The sequence below is a fragment of the Acomys russatus genome, chromosome 13 (genome assembly GCF_903995435.1).
Source record: "Acomys russatus chromosome 13, mAcoRus1.1, whole genome shotgun sequence".
Taxonomy (NCBI): domain Eukaryota; kingdom Metazoa; phylum Chordata; class Mammalia; order Rodentia; family Muridae; genus Acomys; species Acomys russatus.
This window is the reverse complement of record NC_067149.1, coordinates 71,164,436-71,183,579: the sequence shown is the minus strand read 5'-3', so window position 1 is coordinate 71,183,579 and position 19,144 is coordinate 71,164,436. Positions and strand designations below refer to the sequence as shown.

General features: G+C 46.0%; 1 protein-coding gene and 1 long non-coding RNA gene across 4 annotated transcripts in view; both read left to right on the top strand.

Annotated features, from left to right (window-relative positions):
* The window catches only part of Dennd5b (DENN domain containing 5B), a 145,435-nt gene that overhangs the window by 117,427 nt on the left and 8,864 nt on the right, over nt 1-19,144 (top strand). For both annotated transcript variants that reach the window (XM_051155629.1, XM_051155628.1), the window contains 6 exons: nt 1,371-1,452; nt 4,911-5,039; nt 5,715-5,836; nt 9,898-10,043; nt 14,395-14,513; nt 16,297-16,484. In XM_051155629.1, the coding sequence (XP_051011586.1) occupies nt 1,371-1,452; nt 4,911-5,039; nt 5,715-5,836; nt 9,898-10,043; nt 14,395-14,513; nt 16,297-16,484 (786 nt within the window). The remainder of the gene's footprint in view (nt 1-1,370; nt 1,453-4,910; nt 5,040-5,714; nt 5,837-9,897; nt 10,044-14,394; nt 14,514-16,296; nt 16,485-19,144) is intronic.
* Nucleotides 17,067-17,604, top strand: LOC127197646 (uncharacterized). 2 transcript variants are annotated; one of them, XR_007831713.1, is made up of 4 exons: nt 17,067-17,165; nt 17,229-17,324; nt 17,356-17,483; nt 17,516-17,604. It is a non-coding gene; the product is annotated as an uncharacterized LOC127197646 (long non-coding RNA). The 2 variants fall into 2 exon arrangements; XR_007831714.1 differs by having other exon boundaries at nt 17,087-17,165; nt 17,197-17,324; nt 17,516-17,581.

Genomic DNA, 19,144 nt, shown 5'->3' with positions numbered 1-19,144 from the left:
TCTAGATGTACTTTTATAATATTTTTTAAATTTCATTTTTAAATTTCCAAATGTACCTGGCACATGCCTATGATCCCAGCACTCAGGAGGCAGAGGCAGGCGATCTACAAAGCAAGTCCAGGACAGCCAAGACTACAGAGAAACTCTGTCTCAAAAAACCAATAAACTAATTAATTTACAAAAGTAGCCACAGCTTGTTTAGAAAGAACACAGCTGCTTTACTGTGGTAATAAGTATCAATACTAGGGGTGGAGAAATGGCTCAGTGGTTAAGAGCACTGTCTGCTCTTCCAGAGGTCCTGAGTTCAATTCCCAGCAACCACATAGTAGCTCACAACCATCTATGATGTGATCTGATGCCCTCTTCTGGCATAGAGGAGTACTTGCAAATAGAGCACATACATGCAATAAAGAAATTAAACCATTTTTTTAAAACGTATCAATACTAAATGGTAAGCCCTGAAAATGTATACATACAAGTAACATTATACAGACTGAGAAGGTTGTTATTATGTATTTAGAAATATATATACACACATATATCTAATGACAAAGAAAACCAGGCCATGAATCTGAAAGAGACAAAAGGTGTAGAGAACGGAAGGTGCACATGGTAGGGCTTGGAGAGAGAAAAGGGAAGGGTTACATGATGTATTTATACTATAGTCTCAGAAATTTTTAAAACTATTTTAAAAATACATCAATAAGTCAGGCATGGTGGTACACACCTTTAATACCAGCACTTGGGAGGCAGAGGTAGGTGGCTGGCTGAGTTCAAGGCCAGCCAGCATTACACAAGGTTACCTGTCTTGAAAAAAACTGAAAATTGGGGAGGACACTTATTGGGACTCTAGATGAGAGAAGCATGGGAGAATGGAGAAATGGAAGGATCCAGAGGGTCCTAGAAACCTACAAGAACATTATGATGGGCGGATCTGGGCCCAGGGGTCCTGCTCAAACTATGGCACTAGCCAAGAAGAATATAGGCAGTAAACTTTGAAACCCTACCCAGACCTAGCCGATGGACAGGACATTCTCCACCGTTGAGTGGAGAGTGAGCTCTGACTTTCATACAAACTCTGGTGCGCCATTTCTGACCAAGTCCCCTTGATGGGGAGGCCTGGTGGCACTCAGAGGAAGGATAGCAGGCTACCAAGAAGAGACGCGGTCCCCCTCGGTCACAGTCATAGGGGAGGGGAGTAAGGCGAAAATGGGAGGGAGGGAGGAATGGGAGGAAAGAAGGGATGGGATAACAATTGAGCTGTAATATGAATAAATTAATAAAATATATTTAAAAAAGAAAAAACTAAAAATTAAAGTATAAATTCTTGCTGTTATGTCCTAATACTTTGCTAATACTTTTCTACATAGTTGCCCTTGGACCAGAGAGAAGAAAATCTGACTCGGGAGTTATGTTACCAACGCTCAGGGTCTCTGTTATTCAAGACATGAGGTATTTGTTACACGTGTTACAAATGGTGGTGACGGAAATGTAGCTTCCGCTCACCCAGTTAGAGCTGTTGTTTATATATTCTGAAGAAGGCCTTCTCATCATTTCAAATGTGGTTTTGTTGTTGTTGTTTTATCTTGTGAGTATTAGTGTTTGACCTGCATTTACATATGTAAACCATATGGATGCCTGGTGCCCACAGAGTGCAGACGAGGGCCCTGGATCTCCTGCCTCCAGAGTTAGAGACTGCTGTTAGCTTCCCTGTAGGCACTGAGAACCGAACCTAAGTCTTCTTCGAGAGCAAGTGCCTTTAGCCATGGAGCCATCTCTCCAGTCCCAATTTCAATTATTTTACTATTGTGCTGCTTTGTTTGGCTTTTTTTGATGTTAAATAAAAAGGAGAGGCCGGGCGTGGTGGCGCACGCCTTTAATTCCAGCACTCGGGAGGCAGAGGCAGGCAGATCGCTGTGACTTCGAGGCCAGCCTGGTCTACAAAGTGAATCCAGGATGGCCAAGGCTACACAGAGAAACCCTGTCTCGAAAAAACCAAAAAAATAAAATAAAATAAAATAAAAAGGAGAGGTGCTGGGATTAGAGGTGTGTAGCACCACGGCCTGGCAAGGTATAGCTTTAATATATATATATAAATACTAAAGCCAGAAGCAGTGGTGCACACCTGTAATCCCAGCACTCAGGAGGCAAAGGCAGGTGGATCTCCTATGTTCAAGGCCAGCCTGGTCTACAGAGCAAATTCCAGAACGGCTGCACAGAGAAGTCCTGTCTTGAAAAATCAAAACAAAAGCCCCCCCCCCCGCGCAAAAAAAGTGAAAAAGGTAAGGTTGTTTTGTTTTTATATAAACATTTAGGCACACTATTTAGTCAACATTTGAGATATTAGAGTTTAAAATGCATATGCATAAAATATAAAGTAACTGTAACACTTATGACTTTTGTGCCTTTCATGGCAGTATGTCTCTTTGATCCGAACGCTTGGTGGCAGAAAGAGGTGGATTTCTGTAAGTTTGAGACCAGTCTGATCTATTTAAGTTTCAGGACAGCTAAGGCTACCTTAAAGAGACCCTGCCTCAAAACAAAAAACCAGTATGTCCTCTCCCTCTCTCTCTCTCTCTCTCTCTCTCTCTCTCTCTCTCTCTCTCTCTCTCTCTCTCGCTCTCTCTCGCTCTCGCGTTCTCTCGCGCTCTCTCGCTCTCTCTGGGTTTTGGGTTGGTTTTGGTTTTGGTTTTGGTTTTGGTTTTTCAAGACAGGGTCTCTCTGTGTAGCCTTGGCTGTCCTAGACCAGGCTGGCCTCGAACTCATAGCAGTCTGCCTGCCTCTGCGCCACCACGCCCGTGTGTTGATAAGTTTTAAACTTGGAGAAGGAAAGAGTTAGACAAGTGTGTGAGCAACATTAACTGAATATTATATGTAAGTATAAATTAGTATTCAATATAGAAGTCACTGCTGGATCCAGCAGGACTAAATTTATTTTCTAAAACAATTTTCCTGCTAACAGAGAAAGGGAAGATCAGAAAAGACCAGGTAAATAGTAAAAACCAACTTGAGTAAAGCCTGTTAGTGTGACTATCACAGCACATACACACACGACACTAACAAAGGACACCTTAAGAGAAGTCATAGAAGCCCTGGGCGGTGGTGGTGCACGCCTTTAATCCCAGCACTAGGGAGGCAGAGGCAGGCAGATTGCTATGAGTTCGAGGCCAGCCTGGTATACAAAACTAGTCCAGGATACCCATAGTTACACAGAGAAACCCTGTCTCGAAAAATTAAAAAAATAAAAAAGGAAAAAAAGACTTACCAACACATTGCTAGATGTGATTTCACACACCTTTAATCTCAGCAAGTGGCTTTCTATGAGTTCCAGGCCAGCATGCTCTACATAGCAAGTTCTAAGACTGCCAGGACTACATAGACAGATCCTGTCTCAAAAATAAACAGACTTTGGAGAAGCTGATGATCTACTAAACAATAAAGACGCCCACTAAAATAAATAAACAGCAAGGAATTCAACACCGTATACAGCGGCTTCTCTAGTGCTGTACAGAGCAACTAAAGAGGTTACTTTGAATTAGAACTTGGGGGCTGGAGAGATGGTTCAGTTGTTAAACGCCTGTACTGTTGTTGGCTCCCAACACTCATGTCAGGGCGGCTTACTATGTCTGTGACTCCAGCTCCAGGTAATCTAACACTGTCTTCTGCACTCATGTGCAAATATGTGACCTCCACCTCCAAACACACACATACAAATCTTTAAAAAACACTTGCTATCAGATTGTTTTCATTTTTTTAACTTTATTTAAAGTTTTTTAAACTTTATTTAAAGGCCAGAAGAGAGCACCAGATCTCATTATAGATGGTTGTGAGCCACCATGTGGTTGCTCGGAATTGAACTCAGGACCTTTGGGAGAAAAGACAGTGCTCTTAACCTCTGAGCCATCTCTCTAGCCCCCTATTTTTATTTTCTTGATTGTCCCAGAACTCCTAGAGATTTGCCTGCCTTTGCCTCCTGAATGCTAGAGATGCAGGCATGTGCCACCATGTCTGGTGTAATGCCATTTCTTATATGCAAATATCTGAAACTTTAACTTGCCCTCACAGTGTGATCCACACCTTTAATCCCAATACCCACAAGGCAGAGACAGATAGATGTCTGCATTAGAGGCCAGCCTGATCTACAAAGAAATTCCAGGCCAGGAAGGCTATACAGAAAAACTCTGTCTCAAAACAAAACAAACAAATAAAAATATGTGTTACCCAGCCCAGAAAGGTGATGCACGCCTTTAATCCCAGCTCTTGGAAGGCTGAGGCAAATGGATCTATGAGTTTGAGGCCAGCCTGGTCTACATTATGAGTTCCAGGCCAGCCAGGACTATATAGTGAGACTCTTTCTCAAATAAAACAACAAAAATATGTATTACCCATTTCTTCATCTAAATATAAAAGAACTTTTCTGGGCCCGGTGCTAATACTTTTTAGTTCTTTTCTATCTAAAAGTTAACCTCAAAACTCTCTCCTACCCTTTTATGACTGAGGCTACAGAGCAAATTAAGCACATCCTTGCTAACTGTAGTAGTTAAGAGCGTTTTTTACTTGTGAAACATGAATCTATCCAGATGGCACGGCTGCTCACCTAGACTACTGTAAAGATGCTGTGGTTCTGAATATGACTTTCTTTAAGGGTAATTTAGAAATGGAAAAGTGTTAAAACTGGGCAGTTATTTTGGATCTCTTACCTGTCACCATACCTGGCTATTGCTTGTCACCCATGCAGCCCCAGGACCTAAGGCAAGTGGGGCTGGTGTCCTTGTGAGCTTCAGTTTGACTATGATTTATTTGAAGTGGATCCATTGTTTTAAGAAAAACAGCATTTCATATAGGTTGTCTCCAAACAAAATGTATTTAAGTGCAAGGAAAATGCCCCTCTTGTTGGTGCTGTCGTTTAGGCACGTTCAGAACATGAGCGAGATCAGGACAGATGTTGGACGAGCTCGCGCGTGGATACGGCTGTCTCTGGAGAAGAAGCTGCTGTCTCAGCATCTCAAGCAGCTGCTCTCCAACCAGCCGCTGACCAAGTAAGGCTCCGCCTTGCAGAGGCACGTTTGTTTCTGTGCCTTGTGCGTCCTGTTGTCTCCCTCCCTCCACCGCCCCCCCATGTACGTCTCCCTCCTCCATGTGCGTCTCAGGGGTTTAACTAAGGTCATGAGAATTGACAGCAAGTGCCTTTACCCACTGAACCAACTCACTGCTTCAGAGGGTAGTAATTCTTAATCATTATTTTTAAGAATGAAATCATGAGGAGCTGGGCAGTGGTGGTGCAAGCCTTTAATCCCAGCACTCGTGAGGCAGAGGCAGGGGGATTGCTCTGAGTTCAAAGCCAGCTTGGTCTACAAAGCGAGCCAAGGCTACACAGAGAGACCCTGTCTAGAAGGAAAAAAAAAAAAAAGAATGAAATCATGGAGTTGAGGATTCAGCTTAGTAGAGTGCTTACCTAGCAAACGTCCAGGGGCCCGGAGAGGTGGCTCAGTGGTTAAGAGCACTCACTGTCTGTTCTCCTGAGGTCTTGATTTCAATTGCCAGCAACCACATGGTGGCTCACAGCCATCTGTTGTGAGATCTGGTGTCCTCTTCTGGTGTGCAGGCAGAATACTGTATGTGTAGTAAATAAATCTTTCAAACAAAATTTTTTTTAAAAAAGAAAAAAATGAAAATCGTAACTCCTATTTTGTGCTTATGTTAACCTTTTTCAGGAAACTTTATAAGCGCTATGCTTTCCTACGCTGTGAAGAGGAAAGAGAACAGTTTCTTTACCATCTGCTTTCCCTCAATGCTGTGGACTATTTCTGCTTTACCAGTGTGTTCACCACTATCAGTAAGTCTGGAGACTTGGCTTTTAAGGAAGGGAACAATTTCTAGGTGAGCAGGCACAGTGGCTGAAACAGGAGAACTGCCTGTTCAAGACCGTGAGTGTGGGCTGTGTAGCCTGACCCTTTCTCAACAAAACCAGACAAAACTGGCTGAGGGGTGGGGACACTGGTGACCCTCAGTCTCCATTTAGGAATATAGGAGACTCCCCAGTGTTAGAGGTGCTGCTGAGCACCGCCCGCCCTCAGCTGCCAGCCTATGCAAGAGCCTCACTACAGTTTACCCTACACTGATACTTCCTGCCAGAACCAGCTTGCATCCTGATGGAGGGACTGTCCCACAGCTACTCTGTCAGTGAAGGCTTTGTTGAGACTTAGCAAAGCTCAACATTTTGCCTACCAGTCTTGATTTCCTCCTCCCAGACTGATGCCAGGAACAAGCACCATGTGTATTCATTTCTGGCTCAGCATCTCCTTTCCAGAAAACCCAGTTTGTGGTAGAAATGTTACCTAAGACAAATGTGAACTAAGGAGCTACAGTCTATGGTTTAAAAGAGAACAGCATAATCTGTCCAAGTCTCAGTAAACATCCTTTGCCATTTCATTGGCAAGACTGTGAAGGCTCTGATCTGGTCTCTGGGAGAGACAGATAAAGAGAAAGGGAGTTCTGTGTTGGGCTAATATCCCCTTATGAGTGAGTACATACCATGCGTGTCTTTCTGGGTCTGGGTTACCTCATTCAAGATGATCTTTTCTAGTTCCATCCATTTGCCTGCAAATCTCATGATTTCCTTGTTTTTAATAGCTGAGTAGTATTCCATAGTGTAAATGTACCACAGTTTCTTTATCCATTCTTTAGTTGAGAGACATTTAGGTTGTTTCCAGATTCTGGCTATTACGAATGAAGCTGCTATGAACATAGTTGAGCAAGTGTCCTTGTTGTATGATCAATCATCTTTCAGGTATATGCCCAGGAATTGTATGGCTGGGTCTTGAGGTAGAACCATTACCAATTTTCTGAGAAAGCACCAGATTGATTTCCAAAGTGGTTGTACAAGTTTGTACTCCCAGCAGCAATGGAGAAGTGTTCCCCTTTCTCCACATCCCCGCCAGCATGTGCCGTCACTTGAGATTTTGATCCTAGTCATTTGGATAGCTGTAAGATGGAGTCTCAGAGTCATTTTGGTTCGCATTTCCCTGATGACTATGGATGTTGAGCAATTCTTTATGTGTTTCTCAGCCATTCGATGTTGCTCTGTTGATATTTCTCTGTTTAGCTCTGTACCCCATTTTTTAATTGGATAATTTGGTTTGTTGTTGTTTAATTTCTTGAGTTCTCTATATATTTTGCACATTAGTCCTTTATCAGATGTAGGGCTGATGAAGATCTTTTCCCAATCTGTAGGCTGTGGGTTTTGTTCTGAGAGACGCCACCCGGGGGGGGTTGGAACAGATACAGCCGGACTCTGGGCAGAGCGCTGAGAGCTGTATGGAATCGTGGGGGGTGGAGGGACCTGAGGGGTCAGGAGACCCACGGGGAGACCATCAAGGCTGGTGGATCTGGACCCAGGGAGTCCTGCACACACTGATGTACCCACAAGGACAGTGCATGCAATGAACCTAGGTCCCCTGCTCAGATGCATCCACTGGACAGCTTATTAGCCTCAGTAGTGCCTCGGACATGAACTCTGGTGCCCCCTATTTGATCACCTCCCCTTGGTGGGGAGGCTCTGCAGGCACACAGAGGACGGGGGGGTGCGGGCTGTCCTGAGGAGACCTGACAGGCTGTGGCCAGGTGGTGGGGGAGGAGGGCCCTTCCCTCCCCACCCTCTGTCAGAGTTCTAGAGGAGAGGACAGGGCAGAAGGGGAGGGAGGGTGGGAACAAGCAGATAAGACCCGGGAGATAACAATCAGAGTGTAGCATGAATAAATTGTAATAAATTCAAAAAGAGAAAAGGGAAGTTGGTATAACAGGGCCCACTTACAGGGCTAACACGCAACACCGTGCTGACTGTAGTTCACTCAGCTACTACATGGGTAAGACTCTAAGCTGTTAGAGGGAAAACTAGAACTCGCTTGCAGTGCATCTGCCTACTCTGTACGAGGCAATGGGTCCAATCCCCAGCCCTGTTTAAAAAAAGAAAAGTCTAAAGACTGGACGTGAAGCTCTTATAATCCCTGCCAAGGCAAGATCAAAAAGTCAAGGCCAGCCTGGGAGACACAGAAAGCTGTATCTTGAAAGAAAGGGCAGTCCAGCAAGACAGCAGCTCAGCGCCCCAGAGCCTGACAGCCTGAGTCAGCTCCCACGGCAGGAGGAGAACCAGTTCCTACAAGGTGTCCCCTAAGCTCTACACACGTACCAAGGCGCGCGCGCGTGTACACACACACACACACACACACACACAGACACACACACACACACACACAAATAAATGTTTTTTAAAGGGTTTAAAAGAAAAGAAAGGTCACTCAAGATGGCTAAAACACGGTTGTCCTCCGCTGTTTTCAAGGCCAGCATGGAATATGTAAGCAAGTCTTGCAACAACATAAACTCACAAGACTCAGCAGAAAAAGGCACTTTGCACACAGTCCCATTAACCCGAGCCCCTTCCCTATGGCCCATGGAACGATGGAAAGAAAACCATCTCTCTGCCCTACACAAGAGCTCTGGCACGGTAGTAAGAAAGATGCCTAAGAGCCTAAGGTATTCTTGTATCTGAGAAACTTTCAGTTTGGGGCACTGGAATATATAAAGAAATATTGTGGTCCTAGTTTCTTCTCTGCTGTTGTGATAAATATCATGACCAAAAGCAAACTCGGGGAGGAGAGAGTTTATCCCAGCTTAGAGGTGCTGTCAGGGCTAGAAACTCAGACAAGTTCAGCTTTTGAAGCAGAAACCTGGGAGAAATGTGAGCTGCTCGTCCACCACAAGGTGAGTGCCTGGTTAGCTTAACTGGCAACTCACAGTGCCTAAGAATTACCCACATCCTGTTAGCCCGCAGCAGTGTCTGTGCAGGGATCTTCTTTTTCTTTTCTTTTCTTTTTTTTTTTTTTTTTCCTTGATTGTTAATTGGCATGACAGCCACTGTTGGCGGTGCCATCCCCTGCACAGATGGCCCTGGGCTATATAAGGAAGCCAGCTGGTGAGTGAGCTAAACCTGCTGCAGTCTTACATGGTCTGTACTGTAAATTCCTAGTTTTTGCTGCAGTCACATTTGAGCTAAAGTCCGTGGGAGGAGGGAGACATCTAGTGGCGAGCCTTTGGAAAAGAGGTTTTATAGTCTCTGCACGTCAGGCTCTCCTAGATTCCTCCTGCTGTGAGTTACCTCAGTGACCTAATCCTAGCATTCTGCATGAGTGCGCCTCTCCTCCCACCACGTGGGCTCTAAGGCTTGAACTCCGATCCTCAGGCTTGGCAACCTTTAACCACGGAGCCACTTACCTCGCCCTCATGAGCACATCTAAAAAATGATGTGCACCAGAGCCGGGCGTGGTGGCGCACGCCTTTAATCCCAGCACTCAGGAGGCAGAGGCAGGTGGATCGCTGTGAGTTCGAGGCTAGCCTAGGCTACAAAGTAAGTCCAGGACAGCCAAGGCTACATAGAGAAACCCTGTCTCAAAAAATTAAAAAAATAAAAAATTGGCCAGACAGCGAGGGTGATGGCACACACCTTTAATTTTAGCGCTTGGGAGGTACAGGCAGGCAGATCTCTGTGAGTTCAAGGCCAGCCTGATCTACAGAGAAAGTTCAGGACAGCCAGGGCTACACAGAGAAACCCTGTATTGAAAAAACAAACAAAATATGATCAATAGAAAAAGCCATGGCTCAGTGGCTAAGAACACTTTGCTGAAGAACTGGGTTCAGTTCCCAGAATGCATATAGTGGCTCATAACCCCAGGTCCAGGTGATCTATCTGACTGTCCTTTGACTTCTGAGGTCACTAGACACAGATGTGGTTTGCATTCATACACATAAAAATAAATAAATGAAAAAGCAAAATATATATCTTAAAAGCATCTAGATCTGGACAATTGTGATTTTTAATTCACTTTTGTATCTTTCTTTCAGTGATTCCTTATAGATCAGTAATCATTCCAATTAAAAAGCTGAGCAATGCGATCATCACCTCAAACCCGTGGGTGTGTGTCTCAGGAGAGCTGGGCGACACGGGAATAATGCAGATTCCAAAAACCCTGCTTGAGATGACGTTTGAGGTAGGTCAGCTGACACCTTGTCTAGTTCTGCAGAACAACTCTGGCTTAGCTTTTTCATTTTCTGTAAACAAATGAAATAAAGGAACATGCAAATACGTAGGATCCTTTTGTTATTAGCACTTACGGTTGTCTAAAGCATCTTACACAAGTTTGCTTTAAATTTTCATTGTTGAGCCCTATTTTTCTACTTGTAGTAAGTAGGCTTTACCAGATCCCATGGCTCTCAGTGCCTAACACAGAACATGGCAAACAAAACGTGTAAAATAAATGCTTTTTCTAAGGTGGTCCTTGGAACAGGAGAGCTGACATCCATGCTTACAGCTTTTGAAGCACATAGTGCCATCATAGGATGTTTTGTTTTGTTTTATTTTTCAAGACAGGGTTTCCTGTGTAGCCCTGGCTGTCCAGTCTACTTGCTCTGTAGAAAGTAGACCAGGCCAGGCTCGAACTCAGAGATGTGCCTGCTTTTACCTCCCGAGTGCTAGAATTGAAGACATGTGCCACCATGCCTGGCTCCTGTAAATACGCCTTTTTATATTTCAGTGTTTGTGTCTCATCTAGTAAAGTATTTCCATATGTTTGGGCCTGATATACCAGAAGAAAGGCAGATACCCTCTTTCTATCTCAGTAGAGAAACAGTGCTAAGATGTTCTGTTCTCGTTCATGTCCCTTGAGGTGTAGGTTAGCCATTTCCATGCGAAGCACACTCCCCCAGTGGTCCTCAGCACACTGCCCCCATGGTCCACAGCACACTGCCCCCATGGTCCACAGCACACTCCCCCAGTGGTCCTCAGCACACTGCCCCCATGGTCCACAGCACACTGCCCCCATGGTCCACAGCACACTGCCCCCATGGTTTACAGCACACTGCCCCCATGGTCCACAGCACACTTCCCCCATGGTCCACAGCACACTGCCCCCATGGTCCTCAGCACACTGCCCCCATGGTCCTCAGCACACTGCCTCCATGGTCCACAGCACACTGCCCCCATGGTCCACAGCACACTGTTCCCATGGTCCACAGCACACTGCCCCCATGGTCCTCAGCACACTGCCTCCATGGTCCACAGCACACTGCCCCCATGGTCCTCAGCACACTGCCTCCATGGTCCACAGCACACTGCCCCCATGGTCCACAGCACACTGTCCCCATGGTCCACAGCACACTGCCCCCATGGTCCACAGCACACTGCCTCCATGGTCCACAGCACACTGCCCCCATGGTCCACAGCACACTGTCCCCATGGTCCACAGCACACTGTCCCCATGGTCCTCAGCACACTGTCCCCATGGTCCACAGCACACTGTGCCCATGGTCCTCAGCACACTGTCCCCATGGTCCTCAGCACACTGCCTCCATGGTCCACAGCACACTGCCCCCATGGTCCACAGCACACTGCCCCCATGGTCCACAGCACACTGTCCCCATGGTCCTCAGCACACTGCCCCCATGGTCCTCAGCACACTGCCCCCATGGTCCACAGCACACTGCCCCCATGGTCCACAGCACACTGCCCCCATGGTCCACAGCACACTGCCCCCATGGCCACATCTACCTGTAAGTTCTTGGCCTACTAGTTTAGAACAAAAACTACATTTAAGTCCCATCTGGTCTCTCTCTGTGGCCTCCTCCCTCAGCTGGGTCATATGATGCCTTTCATTGGTATACAAAGAAGGCAATGCATTTAGAGCTAGCAGCTGTAGCCATAGCCAGGTGTGGTGTGCACGCCTTTAATCCAGCCCTCGGGAGGCAGTGGCAGGAGGATCTCACAGAGTGATTCCAGGACAGCCAGGGCTACACGCAGAGAAACCCTGTCTGGAAAACAAGAAGAATTTGAAGCTGTGATAGTTAAAATCCAGGGCACAGTGAGTCTGTGGTCCGTCATTGTCAGGGCACAGTGAGTCTGTGGTCCGTCATTGTCGGGGCACAGTGAGTCTGTGGTCCTTCATTGTCAGGGCACAGCGAGTCTGTGGTCCTTCATTGTCAGGGCACAGTGAGTCTGTGGTCCGTCATTGTCAGGGCACAGTGAGTCTGTGGTCCGTCATTGTCGGGGCACAGTGAGTCTGTGGTCCTTCATTGTCAGATTTTTTTAAGTCAAATTTTAATTAGCAGGCCGGGCATGGTGGTGCAGGCCTTTAATCCCAGCACTCAGGAGGCAGAGGCAGGTGAATCTCTGTTAGTTCGAGGCCAGCCTGGTCTACAAAGTGAGTCTAGGACCGCCAAAGCTACACAGAGAAACCCTGTCTCAAAGAAATTAGTTAGCATCCATTTTTTTCAATTCATCTTACCTTTGCTTTGTATTGGACTTACTCAAAAAGGGCTAGCAAGGACATTAATAACTATAGTTTATTCATAATTTCACTTCCTGCAGTTTTTGGTGCCTGTTAATTGTGGTCCAAAAATAGTAAGTAGAAATTTCAAAAGAAAAGAAAGAAAGAAATCCATAGAAGCTGAGCATGGTAGTGTGTTCCTATAACCGTGGCACTTGGAAAGCAGTCACAGGAAGGCCAGAAGTCCAAGGCCACCCTCAGCTATGTAGCAGGTTTGAGTTTGAGGCCAGCCTGGGTTATATGAGTTTAAGTCTCAAAAAAAAAAAAAAGTAAAAATCAAAAGCCAGGCCTGACGGAACATGCCTGTAATCCCAGCATTCAGGAAAAAGAAGCAGAGTTGCTGCAAGTTCAAAGCCACCCTGAGTTACAAAATGAAACTGTCTCAAAAACAAACCAAAAATAAAATAAAATTTTGAAGATGGGAACCTTTTACACATTCTTGTTTTTTGTTATACAAAGAGCCAAACCCAGGGTCTTACACGTGACCAGCAAGCACTCGCCACTGAGTGACACCTCAGTCCACAGTTTATATACGCTGTGACTGTGCACCATTGTGAACAGCACAATGAAATCTGTGCTGTCCTATGTCCTCCGTGAGTTGTCTTTATCTAGCAGCCTATGCTGTGTGTGCTGCCCTCTTGTTAGTTACTTAGGAAGCCTTTAGGTTATCAGATTAACTGTTTAGGTGTGGCAATTTGCTTGTGTATATGTAACCTTTATTTATTTTTTATTAGTGACCCCACAGCACAAGAGAAGTGTTGCAGAGGGTCCATGGCAAAACACTGATATGTGTGGCAACATGGCAGAGCATATAGGGAAAATGCAGACTATGTAGGTTTGGTATTAGGGAAGTGGCTCATACACATGCTGGGAGTCTTAGAACATTTGGCACTGGAGACAATGTCTCACAGCTTAAGAGCACTGGTTGTGCTTCCAGAGGTGCTGAGTTCCATTCTTAGCACCACATGGCGGCTCACAACCATCTACAATGAGATCTGCTGCATACGTGCACGCACTGTATACGTAATAAATAAAATAAATAAATAAAAAGAATATATCCCTTGTAGATATATTCTACAAAGGTGGGGGGGTCGGTATTCTCTGTGTAGCCTTGGCTGTCCTGGACTCACTTTGTAGACCAGCCTGGCCTCAAACTCACAGAGATCCGCCTGTCTCTGCCTCCTGAGTGCTGGGATCACAGGAGTGCGCCACCGCGCCCAGCCAGATAAGACGATCTTTACAAACAGCATTTTAAACTTCTCTAGTAGTTCAGGGCCTCGAACATGCTAGACACGCACTCTGCCACTGAGCTACGCCCCTGGTCCCTTGTTAAAAATATAAAAGCAGCTGAGCTCAGTGCCGCATGCTTGTGATCCCAGTGCTTGGAAGGCAGTTAGTGTTGTTGTTTTTTGTTTTTTTAAGATTTATTTATTTATTATTTATACAGTATTCCGCCCAAATGTGTGCCTGCACCCCAGAACTCATTGTAGAAGGTTATGAGCCACCCTGTGGTTGCTGGGAATTGAACTCAGGACCTTTGGAAGAATAGACAGTACTCTTAACCTCTAAGCCATCTCTCCAGCCCTTGTTTTGTTGTTGTTGTTGTTGTTGTTTTTAATCTGCTATTTGCTGTAAGTCAATCTAAATAAGGAGCTTTTGTACTTACTGAGATCCTTCTCACCCCTTAATTAAGACACAAGTCACTCTCAGTGGTTCTGATTCTGGGTTCCCCAAGCAGAAGCAAATGCTCGCCCGCAGCAGTCCTCTAATACTTGTTTGCATCTCTGTCGCATGCAGAGCCTCACTCATTGCCCCTCACTCGGTTGTCAGTGTCAGCGTCCATCTCCTGTCTCATTGTAGGATGGTTCCCCAAGAGCAAAGTGCATGGGCTTGTCAGTGCTGTCAGACTTAGCGTCTGTGCGGGCTGGGCCTCCATAGGCGCTGCATGGAGCCAGGGTCTACTGCTAAAGCTGAAAGGGAATAGAAAACAACTGAGTAAACTGTGGTCCTGTCTCTGCAGTGCCAGAACCTGGGGAAGCTCACTACAGTTCAGATCGGCCACGATAACTCTGGACTGTTGGCCAAATGGCTGGTGGACTGTGTCATGGTCAGAAATGAGATCACAGGACACACATACAGGTGAGTGAGCAGACGGAGGAGCAGGATGCTTTCTTTCAAAGCTCTTTAGATAATGAAACTTTGAAAAATGTCTTCCTGAAGCTTTTGCCCACTGCCTCCTGAGTGTGTGTGTGTGTGTGTGTGTGTGTCTGTCTGTCTGTCTGTCTGTCTGTCTGTGTCTGTGTTATTTTGTTCTATAAATAGAACACAAAATTGGCCTGGTACACCTTAAATCCTAGCACTCAGGAGGCAGAGAGAGGCGATCTCTGTGAGTTTGAGGCCAGCCTGGTCTACAGAGCACGTCCAGAACAGCCAGGGCTACACAGACAGAATGGTGGTGGTGGTGGCAGCAGCAAAAAAATTCTTTTTAAACAAACAGATTGAGGTTGGAGAAATGGCTCAGCAATTAAGAGCGCTTGCTGTTCTTCCAGGTGACCCAAGTTCAAGTCTCAGCATCCACTTCATGCAGCTCACAACTGCCTGTAACTTTAGCTCCAGGGGATCCAGTGCCTCCTACTGGCCTCCCTGTATACTCACATGTGTCTGCATGCTTGTGCACACAAGCGTACACACACAAATGCACACACACAAATGCACACATGTACAGACATATACACCACATGAATAAGAAAAAATATTTAATCTTTGGTAGAGACATCTTGTGGATGCTGGAGAAGTGCTCGGTGGTTGAGCTAACTGGATGCTTTCAGTTCCAAGCACCCACATAGCAGGTCACAATTGACTAACGCCAGTTCAGAGATCTAGTGCGTTGCTCTTCTGGCCTCTGCAAGCACAGTTATACACATGGCACACAGACATGCATGCAGACAAACACTCATATATATAAAATGATATTTTTTTTTAGTTTAAGAATATGTCTAGGTAGCTGAGCGTGGTAGCACATGCCTTTAATCCCAGAATTTGGGAGGCCAATGCAGATGGATCTTTGTGAGTTTGAAGTCAGCCTGAACTACAAAAGAAGGCCAAGACAGCCAGGGCTGTGTTTTGTAAAGCCAAAAAGAAAAAAACAAAATAAAAATGTAGCATTGGCTTAATGTTCTTGTGGACTGTGCACAGATTACTCTGGCTCATCAAATGCTGGTTTCTCTACCCCACTATCTGGTTTCAATCCTGGACGTTGCATTGTGATGTTTATTCTAAGTATCTCCTGTCTCAAGTTTGTGCAAACATGCCACCATTTGTTCTCTGTATTGCCAATAAAAGCCAACTAGCCAATGCTGAACAATACAGAGAATAGGGTGGGACATCCTGGTCCAGTGAGGGGAGGGGAAAGAACAAGGACAGGAGGGAGGCACAGGGAGAGAGGACCTGGAGACACCAGGAGGAATGAGCTGGACCTAGGAGATGAGTGAAAAGCAAATGTAATGTGGGGAATCTGAATGGGAGGAAACTACACTAGCCTGGAGTAATTATTGCACATCACGGTGTTCTAGGCTAATGAAATAGACCCTCGCCTCTCTATGCAGTTGTTTGGGTATAAAGCTGGTTAAGGAGTAGCCACAGGTTTATTAAAATAATAATTCAATATTAAATATTAGTAACCATTCAACAGTGTAGCTTCATAGGCTACATTGGTAAGTTATCAAAGGGTAAGTTCACAGCAGTAACAGAGTTGTTTCAAAAGATTTTCTTTTTTTTTTTTTATTTTTGTTTTTGGGTTTTTCAAGACCAGCTGGCCTTGAACTCAACAGCAATCAGCCTGCCTCTGCCTCCCAAGTGCTGGAATTAAAGACGCGTGCCACCACACCCTTCCTCAAAAGGTTTTCTTTTCCCACCTTACTAGATTCCCGTGTGGGCGGTGGCTGGGGAAGGGCATTGATGATGGCAGCCTGGAAAGGATTCTGATTGGAGAATTGATGACATCCGCTTCAGATGAAGACCTGGGAAAGCAGTGTCGGACTCCACCGCAGCAGAGATCTCCCACAACCACCAGGAGGCTGAGCATCACGTCGCTGACGGGAAGGGCTGCCAGTGAGTGGGCTCTGCTGTGCTTGGGATGCACAGGCTCTGGCTTGAGGGCTGGGAGCTGTGGAGGCAGGTGGAGGCAGAACTCACTGCCTGGTTAAGCCTCGGCAAATGAGTGAGCACCAGGTTGAGGGAGAGACCCTGTCTCAAAAACTAAGATGGATGGAGACTGGAGAGATGGCTCACCAGGGAAGGGCACACATTGCTCTTCAGAGAACCTGGTTCCATTCCTACCACCTGCATAAGGCAGCTCGCAAGGCCTGGAACTGCAGCCTAGAGGGACAGCACTGAGCCTGCGCAGGCGAAATACTCTCAAATGTACACAACTGACCCAACTGCATACACACATAACAGAAGTAATTAAAATAAAATTAAAAAGGAAGATTCAATGGGTTGTTTGGAGGGAAAACATAAGTATGAAAGGTAGAGGAGGCAAGAGGGAGGAGGTGCTCTCCATTGGGAAGATGGCTCCTGGGTGACAGACTCGCTTCGTAAGCCTTTCCCAGAAACTAAGATGGAGACTGTAGGGGAGGTGCCCAGGGCCTTATGGAGACTATAGGTGAGGAGCCAAGGACCTTATGGAGACTATAGGTGAGGTGCCCAGGACTTTATGGAGACTGTAGGTGAGGAGCCCAGGACCTTATGGAGACTGTAGGTGAGGAGCCCAGGACCTTATGGAGACTGTAGGTGAGGAGCCAGGACTTTATGGAGACTATAGGTGAGGAGCCCAGGACCTTATGGAGACTGTAGGTGAGGAGCCCAGGACCTTATGGAGACTGTAGGTGAGGAGCCCAGGACCTTATGGAGACTGTAGGTGAGGAGCCCAGGACCTTATGGAGACTGTAGGTGAGGAGCCAGGACTTTATGGAGACTATAGGTGAGGAGCCCAGGACCTTATGGAGACTGTAGGTGAGGAGCCCAGGACCTTATGGAGACTGTAGGTGAGGAGCCCAGGACCTTATGGAGACTGTAGGTGAGGAGCCCAGGACCTTATGGAGACTGTAGGTGAGGAGCCCAGGACTTTATGGAGACTATAGGTGAGGAGCCCAGGACCTTATGGAGACTGTAGGTGAGGAGCCCAGGACTTTATGGAGACTATAGGTGAGGAGCCCAGGACCTTATGGAGACTGTAGGTGAGGAGCCCAGGACCTTATGGAGACCTTCTCCCGTGCACACACAAACATCCTCTCCTTCCACCTTTCATGTACTTTTTTGTATTTATAAGTCTTGTACTTTATTCTTCTTTTTCTACTAACAAGTGGTCAACCCTGAAGCCATAGATATACAAATGGCGTGTACTGATATGATTATATTTATATATTTAGGAATGAATAGAAATATGTATATTATACACACAGAAGAATAAGACAGAGGTCATGACCCCAAGGAGGCGGCGGCTGGTGAAGGAGGTTATGGTAGACATTAGAGGGAAGGGAGCCAGAGTCACACTGTGGCCAGCTGGCCTGGCGCTCACTATGTAGACCAGGCTGGCCTTGAACTAACAGAGATCCACCTGCTTCTGCCACCTAAGTGCTAGGATTGAAGATGTGCTGCTATGCCTGTCATGAGAAACTACCAAATCACTATTACCATCCCTATGAAAGGAAAGTGTGCGTGCTAACCCTGAGTCCGCCTGAGCAGTCCCCTTTCCCTGTAAGGTTCTCCCGCTGTACCTCATGTAGCCTGAAGCTCACTATGTCTTTGAACTCAGAAAGCTCTGCCTACCTTTGCCTCTGCCTTCCAAGGGCTAGCATTAAAGGTGTGCAGTTCCACGCCCAGCCCACACACACTCCATTTTTCTCTTATTACCTACTTCTACTTCTGACTCTAGATAAAATTTGCTTCCCTTTTTAAATACTTGTGTGGTTAGTTGGTTTCGTTTTTTGAGAGAGGGCTTCTCTGTGTAACAGAGCCTCACTATCCTAGACTCCTTGTAGACCAAGCTGGCCTTAAACTCACAGAGACACAGAGATCTCACCCAGTGTGCCTTTTTTGTTGTTGTTTGGTTTGGTTTGCTTTGCTTTGCTTTTGAAACAGGGTTTTTCTGTGTATCCTTGGCTATCCTGGACTCTCTTTGTAGACCAGGCTGGCTCAAATTCACAGCGATACCCCACCCACCCCCAGTGCTGGGAGTAAAGGCTTGTGCCACCATGCCCGGCCAGCCTGCCTTTTTAAATTTTAAAACTATTCTTGGGATTGGAGATTGTCTTAGTTACTGCTTGCTCTACTGCCATGACAAAACACCATGACTTAAGCAATTTATAGAAAAAGCATTTATAGCTGGGCAGTGGTGGTGCACGCCTTTAATCCCAGCACTTGGGAGGCAGAGGCAGGTAGATTTCTGTGTCCTTCCCTGGGATCTGATGCCCTCTTTTGATTGCAGAGAAAATATACATACATACACATACATGCATGCATACACATCCTCAGTGGCATACCTTTTCCAACAACACCACACCTTGTTCTTCATAGACACCAACTGGGAAGCCGGCATTCATATGAGCCTGTGGAGGCCACTCTAGTTCAAACCACCACACGGATGTGGTACTTCTGGTAGAGGCCTTGTCTGGCAAAAAGGAAGTTTCCTGCTCCGCTCTCAGGACTACATAAACCAGGCACAGCGGCTCATGTTTATAATTCTACTGTTTAAGATGTCAGAACAGGAG